Source organism: Penaeus monodon, chromosome 5 (assembly GCF_015228065.2).
Source record: "Penaeus monodon isolate SGIC_2016 chromosome 5, NSTDA_Pmon_1, whole genome shotgun sequence".
Taxonomy (NCBI): domain Eukaryota; kingdom Metazoa; phylum Arthropoda; class Malacostraca; order Decapoda; family Penaeidae; genus Penaeus; species Penaeus monodon.
In genome coordinates this window covers 52415632-52425631 of record NC_051390.1, presented here as the reverse complement: position 1 = coordinate 52425631, position 10000 = coordinate 52415632, and the positions used below count along the sequence as shown (strand labels likewise).

Genomic DNA, 10000 nt, shown 5'->3' with positions numbered 1-10000 from the left:
CCAAAAAAATATTGATAAGAGAAAAAAGCATTAGTTAAATTCAACAATATCATATTTACATACTTCTTAGTGCGGCATACAACAAGAATACGGTTAAAATCTTCTATATGTTTTTTCCCGCCTCTTTAACGAACCACAAGACCGAAAACTAAAAAGAAAAAGAAAGAAAAGGAAAAAGAACAAAATACAGCTAATGCCAAGTGGTCGGAGACAAACTCCACCAGACGACTTTAACATTCTGTCGACCCCAAAGGATTCAGCAGGTCTTGAGAGCCGCGGGGGCAGTCCGTCTCATCTTTTGGGGGTCGCCTCGCAGCTGGCAGCGTCCTCTCGCCTTCCTTTTTGCATCACACGGGGAGGCCGCTCCTAGAAGAGGCGCTGGCTAGCTGGGACGAGGCTTCCTTCAACCCGGACTTGGTGGGGGTTGAGGAGGGGGCTGGGCTATTGGGGGCGTTACTCTCTTCGGCGGGTATGTACAAGGTGCGAGATCAGCTCTTCGGTTTCATCTGCGAATCGCGAGAACTGATTTTGTGGCAATAACTGAAAGAAAAAAGAAGTCTTGGCCGCTGAATCTCGTTCTAACCACGAGAAACTAGACTAAACTTGGGTGAACAGCAAGCTGTGAGCACCATTCTGGCTTGTGAAGTACACACACACGCACACTAACTATGTCGTCTGCGATTTAGCGTCCGTGACCTGCGAGAGAAAGGGAAAAAAACATGTATTAATAAAATGGTTGGATAAGTTGGTTTATATTCATTATCACGCAATCATATTTTCTGATATGGCTATAAAACTAACTAGTGATACCTAGACTATACTAGATTAGACGAAACTAAAGCCTACTGACTAGATTCTACTTAGTATCACGGTGCGGGAGGTGTCCTCTAGGAATCTAACGTGTTCTGTGCCCAAAAGTTGGTAAGGATCATACCTCCATAACAAAGGTCGTGCTCTTCATCGCAGATGATTATGAGCATCGGGTATTATTTCCTCCGGATCGTTTTCTTTTTTAATGTATGTACTATTCATTGCGTAGAACAAGCAAACTTATATATATAACTGCAACACTAAATAACACAAAAGATATCAACAACAACACATCAATATTTATAGATTTCTGAGTCTTTTATGGACTTGACTATGATATACTCTTAGCAAGCGCATCGAACTGCGTCTCTGAAGACTAGATAAGGATGGGTGAAGGATTGGGCGTGGCTTTAGGATGGGGGCGGACGGGCGTGAGGTGGAGGGAAGGGTGCGGGAAGGGAGCAAGGGATGTCTGGGAGAGGGTGGTTGATGTCCCCTTTGGTTGGCCTTTCGGTTGGCTCTCTTCGGCAAGCGTCAAGTGCGTCCCACGGTCGGCTGTCTCTGGCTCTTGGAAAGACGCGATTGTCGCTGCTGTGGTCAGGTACTGTACAGTGTTTGCAAGCTGAGCTGAAGTGTTAGGCAGTCGGCGGGGCAAGGGTTTCTCCGTTGCTCTGTGGCTGTTAATAAAGTCTTTCATGAGGCCTGAAAATACGTGACCCTGAACCTGTGGCTTAACATGGGTGAAGGTTGGTACAAAACTATCATTACGGGGTTTTGCAGTGAAAATCTGTGTGGGTGTTGGCGTGTGGCGTTTGATACTCTGCGTCTGGCGTATGTGCCCGGGTCCGTGGTGGTCCAGGAGATCAATGGAGTGTGTGGTGGAAAGGGAGGTATTATGTACAGGAGATTTTGATCGGGTCTCAGGCTTCGTAAAGTGGAAGCGGGTTGTGGGGGCCAAGGAGATCACCCCAGGCGTGCGATTGGGGGTCCTTGTTGTCAGGAAATCGTTGATGCTGAGGTTACTGATCTTCCATCCGCTCTGGCCGAGGAAGTTCGTCAAGGTGTCATCTGGCTGTGCTCGGAAATTAGCATAGTTACCCACATAACTACTCTCTGGGAAGCTCTGTTTGTGTGTCTCAAGCGGGAGGTTCACGCCAATACTAGTAAACAAGTTATTTCTAGGATCTCTATTGCCTAAATTAAGCTCGGCACTATCACCATCACCACTGATGTCAAGACTAATATTTCCGTCACCGTCCTTATCATCACCATCACCATTAATGAACTCAGAGAGGGATATTCCAGGAGGGGCAACGTGGTCTGTGATGTCATCAATATTGGTTATGAAAATCAGATCCTCCTCCTCTGACGAAGTGAGGTTTTTACACAGTGGGCCGGAAGAAATATCACAGGGTTGGAAAGCAGGAGGTGGGTTTATAACAGTCGTAGACGGGAAGAGCAAAGACGGAGGGTTATTGGAACTGACGGAGGAGGGAAAAGCCGTAGGAGTGAAGGGCCCAACGACTGACGTGGGGTACTGGGGGTTGAGACCCGAGTTACCATGATGCACCACAGAGGGAGTTGGTCGTCCTGGAGGATATGCATTCTGAAGATAGTGACCAGAATGTGGCAGAGTTGCGTAGGATGATTGTGGGGGGGTTGTAGTTGAGTATGGGGGCGTTGTAGTATAAGAGGGTCTAGTTGGACGTGGTGTGGTGTAAGACGGACGTGTTGTAGTAAAGAATGGTCTAGTTGGACGTGGTGTGGTGTAAGACGGACGTGTTGTAGTAAAGAATGGTCTAGTTGGACGTGGTGTTGTATACGAATGTGTTGGATGTGGAGTAGAATGGTGAGTTGGACGTGGTGTTGTATACGAATGTGTTGGATGTGGAGTAGAATGGTGTGAATGTGAATGATAAGATGAGGCATGGGCAGTTAGAGTAGAGTCAAGTGGTCTTATTGTAGAATGATAGTCAGTCGAGTCCGTTGCAGAATGGGAAGAAAGCCAACCATCAGGAGAGGAGGTGGGGACATACGCACCGCTGCCCCCTGGCCGGCTATAGCCTCGATGTGGCCGGGGGGCGCCGTAGACCTTGGACGGGGGGCGGGGAATAACTAGTCTCATGGGCGCTACGGGCACCAGGACGGGCACGGGGATGGGCAGCCTCTGCTCGTGGCTGCTGCTGCCGCCGTGATGGGAATGCACACCTTTTGGGGGAGCGCCGTAGCTGGATGAAGGAGCAACTGGGACGGGAGCAGCGTAGGTGGGAGCCGGTGCCGGGACGGGGACGGGGGCCGATGGCACTGCAGGGACGCCGTAGGTGGGAGCGGGAGCTGGGACGGGGACAGCAGGGGCGCTGTAAGTAGGAACGGGAGCTGGGAGGGGGACTGCTGGGGCACCGTAGGCGGAAGAGGGGGCATTGATGATATCCTCAGGCTTGGGGTGACCGAAGTGGTCGACGATGGGAGCCTCGTAGGAGTGGACGGGAGCCTTGGGAGCCTTGGGAGCCTCATAGGAGTGGACGGGAGCCTTGGGAGCCTCGTAGGAGTGGACGGGGGCCTTGGGAGCCTTGGGAGCCTTATGTGCCTTGGGGGCGTGGTAAATGGGCTGAGGTGGTCCGTAGGTGGCTGGGGGAGGGCCGTAGACGGGGACTGAAAGAAAATAGGTCTTAGCGATCGAATTTCGTGCGACGTCACCGGAATGAATCGCCTCAGCCAAAGTTCACAAAAAGATGGACGGCAGGATAAAGACTCACCTGGCGCGGGGTAGCCTCCCTTGTTGCCCTTGGGCTTCTTGAGACCGGCACCGAAGTCAAGGAGAGACTGGCCCTTGGAAATCAGCTCGTAGCCCTTGGAACGCAGGAGGTCTCCCTTCCAGGCGAGGATGGAGCCCTTGACAGCGTCGAAGCCGCTCACGATCTTGTCCTTTAGGCTCTTGAGGGCCTCAGCCTTTGCCTTGAAGAGGTATCCCAGATCGAAGCCTCCCTTGCCACCCTGCCGGAAGGAGAAGGTTGAAGCGAGCGTGAGTGCGAGTGTCTTACTGAAGGAATTTATAGCACTGATCATCGGGACGTTTTTTCTTTCCTTTCTTTTAATACAAAATTCAGACAAGACGCAGCGAAGTATTTACCTGTCCTTTACCACCCTTTCCGCCCTTGCCCTTGCCGTAGGATGGAGGAGGGCCGTACACAGGGGGTGGGGGTCCGTATGTTGCAGGTGGGGGTCCGTATGATGCAGGTGGGGGTCCGTATGATGCAGGTGGGGGTCCGTAGCTAGGTGCGGGGGCCGGGACGGGGGGAGGACCGTAGGACACAGGAGGCGCAGGGGCAGGGTAGTCGGCCATGGCCAAACCCGAGAGGGCGATTAATAACACGAGTGAGACCTGCAAAAGAAAAGGACGGGTTAATAAAGGCACCAAAGACACAAGTCGTGATACCATTCATCTGCATTAATGAAAGACCGTTCAATGTCATGTTAGGAGTGCGTAAGAGTCCCTGGCAGAAGTATAAGCAAACAGTGAATAAGATTTAGGAGGGATATCACTGACCTCGAAAGTCGTTTCTTTATATAAAAAAAACAACACCTACAATATCAAAACAAATATGTAGCAAAAAGAAACAAGCAGCCACGTCAAAACAGCCTCTCGCAGCCTTAAAGATGGACGCAAGATCACCCCCAGCGAACCCTCTACCCCCCGTACCCCTACCCCACCCTCCACCCCCCCTGCTCAGCCTCTCTCCTGGCCCACGGGCGCGCCATCTACGCGGCTCTCGACGTCCCTAACTCATCTCGTATGCAGCTTTACGCACACCACCACTTTCTATTCTGCTATGGAATGTTACTTATTTTTTCTTCCTCTCTCCTCGGGTTTACGCAACACATGTGTCCTACTATGTTGCTCGGTGCGATGAGAAGCTGTATGAAGAAGGAGGAGGAGAGGGAGAAAGAAGAAGGAGAAGGAGGAGAAGAAAAAGAAGAAGAAGAAAAAGCAGAAGAAGAAAGAGAAGGAGATTAAGAAAAAAAGTAGAAGAAAAAAATATTGTTTTTCTTTTAATCTTCTTAATCCTTCTTTTTTGCGGGGGTAGGCTACTCGGAGACTACAGATGAGGTGAAACGCCATTTTCACTGCAGAGAGTCATTAAGGCATCGATACGCGTTATCTGAATGACAATGATAGATAACACGCGATTAATGGAATCTTCCAGAAGACCTCAATCTCACGGAGACTTTTTTTTCTCTCTCTCTTTTTTTTCTCTCTTTTTTTTCTGACTCTCATCGGCCTTAATATTATCGAGAGAAAAGGGAGGAAGTTCCCTGGTTTGGAATCTCCGACGCCACCAGACTTTCTTTTGTTTTGCTACGTTGATAATATTTCCCTTTTTTTTAATATATAACTCTATTTTGAATTCTTTTATACGTTTGGGCTATGGGAAACGAGATTAAAGTGAATCCTTTGATGGTTAGTGATATTGTCTGTTTAGATATGAATATGAAAATGACGTTGAGGATTTTTTACGAAATTGTGTGTGTGTGTGAGAGAGAGAAGGAGAGAGAGAGAGAGAGAAAGAAGAGAGAGAGAGAGAGAGAGAGAGAGAGAGAGAGAGAGATAAAAGGGGGAGGGAAAGAGAGATAAAGGTGGGTAGATAGGTAGATAGAGAGATAGAGAGACAGAGAGAAGATTTATAATAATAGGTAGGTAGGTAGATAAATAGATAGAGAGAGATTTATAACAATACCATGTTCATCTAGAAAGAAACAAAATTCCCAAAACAAATGTACAGCAAAATTCCAAAAACTAAAAGCGATGAAGAAAAAATGGCGCCGAAAATATGCAATTCCCCTAAAAAAAAAAAGAAAAAAAAAAAGAAAAAAAAAATCGTGAAACAGGGAGTTTGAAAAGAAAATTAAGGTACTTTAGGTATTTAAGTATTTAAGTATTTTATCGGTATCTTTAAGCATTTTCTTCAGCAACCTTTATTATCTTGACGTTTTCTGGGAAGGAAGAAGAGGGGGGGGGGGGTAATTTTAATAGACTTTCCCTCTTTTCTTCATTAAATCACTTGCGTTTTTTATTTTTAATTAAGTTTTAATTATATATATTTTTTTTCTTTCTCCCTTTTCTTCTCTGTTGCGAACGATGGACAGGAAAAAGAAAAAAGAAAAAGAAAAAGAAGAAAAAAAAAAAGAAATGGATTCCTGATGAATCAAAAATTTTAATTCAAGGAACATCAGTAGGAATAAATGACGTCACCTTTCACCCTCACACATCACCCTTCACCCTTAGACGTCACCCTTCACCCTCAGACGTCACCCTTCACCCTCTGACGTCACTCTTCACCCTCAGACGTCACCCTTCACCCTCACACATCACCCTTCACCGTATCCCGCTACCGCTTGCCTAATCCTGACCTTCATCTCACCCTAAGGGCCAGTTCCTAGTCACTCTATAGGGTCAATGGACACAATACAATTTTACACCCTTAATAACAGACAAAAAAGAGAGAGAAAAAGCGAAAATGAAAAGAGAAAGATCGAAAAAAAAAGGAAATAACAAAACGCCCCCACGTGGGAGGGTGTGGGCAGGGGTGTGGGCAGGGGTGTGGGCAAGGGTGTGTGGGCAGGGGTGTGTGGGTAGGAAGTAGGCGTGGCTGCGAGAAAGTAGATTTATAAGAATTTCTGGTCTATGGGCGTGGGAGTGAGGAAGGAGGGGGGGAGGCTGGGCGGTCGCGTAAGTTTCAATCACCAAGCTTTGTCATTGGTATTGTAATATATGTTTTTTTTTAATTACTTTTAATCACTAACTTTCGATGTAATTATGAACTCGTGTTAGATTGAACACGATGAGAGAGAGATAGAGAGAGAGAGAGAGAGAGAGAGAGAGAGAGAGAGAGAGAGAGAGAGAGAGAGAGAGAGAGAGAGAGAGAGAGAGAGAGAGAGAGAATTAGAAAGAGTTAGACAGAAAAACAGACAGACCAAGAGAGACAGCAAGAGAGAGAGAAAAAAACGAGAAAGAGAAAGGACTGGAACGAGAAACAACGACACAACCGCATAACAATGACACGAATAACATGATCGACAGAAAGGAAGGTTATGACGTAGCAACCCTGGGAGTACCCCCCCCCCACTCCCCTCCCACCCTCCCTACCCCCTACCCCCCACGCTCGCTCGCGTAGGGCGAACAATAAGCGAGAGATTTTCATTATTCCTGTATTTCCTTCCCTTGTATAAAAGTGACGTCGGTTGAGATGTCAGAAGAAAAAAAGAAAAGAAAAAGAAAAAAGGAAAAAAAAATGTTTGAGACTTCAGATTAAAAAGAATAAAAAAAAAAAGTTTTTATTTTTTGTAATGGATGAAATGCCGGTGAAAGTTCGAAAGGAGATGAAGAAGAAAAGAAAATTGGGAATAAAAGCTTGGGAAATAAACGAGGGTAAGGAGATAAAATAAGCATAAAAGGGAGAGGCTTTGAGGGTTTGAATAGATGGCGGGAAAACCGTTTCGAACGCTTTTTTGTACAATTGTAATATATATATATATATATATATATATATATATATGTATATATATATATATATATATATATATATATATATATATATATAGATGTGTGTATGTGTGTGTGTGTGTGTGTGTGTGTGTGTGTGTGTGTGTGTGTGTGTGTGTGTGTGTGTAAGAACTAATAAGAATTATGCTAAATGTATGCTAAAATTGACAATTGATAACTCAAAAATATTCCCCCAATTATAAAATCATCACGTTCCATTTTCTTCCCGGAGAGAATGGGGCGTGCGAACCCCGTAGACTTCTGTGAATGGAGCGGGCGCACACGTGACTCGCAAACTGGTCCCGGCAAATGAATGAATCTTACTATAAAAAAAGAAAGTGTGTAAAACCAGCTTCCTTGCGTCACGATCTTCCTGCTGCTCCCACACGCCAAGAGGAAGAGGGAAAAAAACTTGCCCAGGTCACTTCGATGTTGCTTCCGCGCGTTCAAGGTATTGTGTCAGACACGTTTTGGCGCGTCATTGCAAGCAAGATCGACGGCTGGTCTTGCTTGCTTGTGGGCGTGGCTTAAAGGCGTGTGAAGGAGTCAAATGAAGAATAATTGACAGAGGAATAAGTGTATGTATGTATATGTAGAGCGTAAATACTTGAATGTGAGTGTGAGTGTGTGTGTCTGTGTTTGTGTGTGTGTGTGTGTGTGTGTGTGTGTGTGTGTGTGTGTGTGTGTGTGTGTGTGTGTGTGTGTGTATGTGTGTGTGTGTGTGTGTGTGTGTGTGTGCTTAAAAGCTGATGGTGGTTAGGCAAAAATCTGCTAAGATCAGAAAGGCAAGCGGAAGAAAAGAAATAAAGTAAAGAGAAGAATCCGGATAAGAATAAAAATTATAACGAAGCTGATGACGCGCATACCGCCCCCCCCCCTTTCCTTTCCCTCCCCCCCTCCCTCCCCGCTCCCGCCTCGCCTCCCGCTCTTCCCTCCTCCCTCCCCCCTCCCCGCTCCCGTCCCGCCTCCCGCTCACCCCCTTCCTGCCCTCGAGCCTATACCCCTAAATAGGTCTTGGCTTCCATCTCACTTTCTCTCTCGGGTTCTGTTGTCTTGGTCTGTTGAATATGGAATACCTATGATTTGGAAATTCCCATATATGTTTAGCAAAAGGAACAGCGGGGCGTCGGCAGCCTATTACCCCCACCGTACTCCCACCCCGTCAAGAGGGATACGAACTTATATAAACATCTCTTTTATCAATCTTTCCCTCAATCCAGATCTAATGAAAATAACAAACAGACTATTTTCCCTTTAAAATATATGCTTCTCATCGTCAGAGAAGCATGACTGTAACCAAAACAAAATACATGAATGAAACAGACGTGAGATCATACGATAGAAAAATGTTTGATGTCGTAACCCTCTCCTGCTGTGCCTAAGGCGGGGGTCGCAGCCTTTTATGAGATTATGTAAGTCTTGAGTAAATTATTGGATAGACAGAGAGAGACAGAGAGAGAGACAGAGAGAGAGAGAGAGAGAGAGAGAGAAGCAACAGAGAGTTGAACAAATTTGCAATGAATATAAATCGGGGAGGAGAAACTCAAGTAGACTTTAGCCTCGAATTTTAATAAAATTAACAAATTTGAGTTTTTTTCAGCATCTTAATCAGTCGTCATATATATAAAAAAAAAACAATACGCTTCTAAAAATGAATGAAGAATAAAGCAAAAAAAAAAAAAAAAGCCTTAATAATCCCACAGCCAAGTCAGAAACAAGACAATTAATCACCTCAGAAACACAAGGCATTCCGGGCGGCATCCGTCTTTCATGATATCACAGCTACTTACTTTGACCCAGGTGGCTCTACCTGATGAAACACCCTTATGGCGCGCGTCCCTAACGGTGAAAGTCGCCCGCCCGGATCCAAGGCTACGAGAGGGTGTATGGTGATAATACTCCGCGGAGGAAAAATGCCGTCCTTATGGAGCGACGCAATAGAGGCGGGAATCGCGGGCCGCGGATGCGTTCGTGAAAGTGCGAGGCATGTTAATTATTTACACTTTCTACAGTACACTTGTTAGTGTAAAAGAGGAATGGGCTAATCACTGAGTGCTTTCTTTCCTTGCGAGACCTTGGAATAGATTCAGGGATTCGTGGATTTGGCGGCAAAAAAGAAAAAAAAAATCGTTCAAATACTTTTGACGGAGAATTTGTGTCATACCCACAAGGATATCCATTGTTATTACTGTTATCTACAAATATAATATTTTTTATCGTTATTAGTATAAACACACGAGGTACTTTAAAATTAAATGAGAAGGTTGGTAGCTAATCCTTCTCTCTCCCTCATGTTATATGATCTTATATTTAAATTCCTTCAATTTCTTCCTCATCAATTCTTTTAATGTTCCCCCTTTAGTACAGTGACTCAGCGCCAGACCACACACTTCAGAAGACGCGCGCTGACCGACAGTTTTTTTTTACGTTATCTGTTGTAATGTAACGGTTATGTCAATTTCTTTGGGTCTCGGGCACAATACGGCTCAATTAGAAAGAGTGTGATGAAACTTTTCTGCCGCTTTATCAGACATCTGACTTGAGTCGAAATTATTATTCGGGTTTTCATTATCTTACAGTATTTGTGCATTTGCATATGTGTAGATTAGTTGATATGTGTGTGAAAACATGTTTTATATATGTAATGTG

General features: G+C 45.4%; 1 protein-coding gene across 1 annotated transcript in view; it reads right to left on the bottom strand.

Moving 5' to 3' along the window:
• LOC119573296 (pollen-specific leucine-rich repeat extensin-like protein 1) overlaps positions 1-10000 on the bottom strand; it is an 18103-nt gene that overhangs the window by 1466 nt on the left and 6637 nt on the right. The window contains exons 2-5 of the mRNA XM_037920461.1: positions 3941-4192; positions 3567-3804; positions 3019-3462; positions 1-696 (exon numbers count right to left, since the gene is read on the bottom strand). The exon at positions 1-696 is cut by the window's left edge and continues 1466 nt beyond it. Coding sequence (XP_037776389.1) covers positions 683-696; positions 3019-3462; positions 3567-3804; positions 3941-4192 — 948 coding nt within the window. The 3' untranslated portion in view covers positions 1-682. The remainder of the gene's footprint in view (positions 697-3018; positions 3463-3566; positions 3805-3940; positions 4193-10000) is intronic.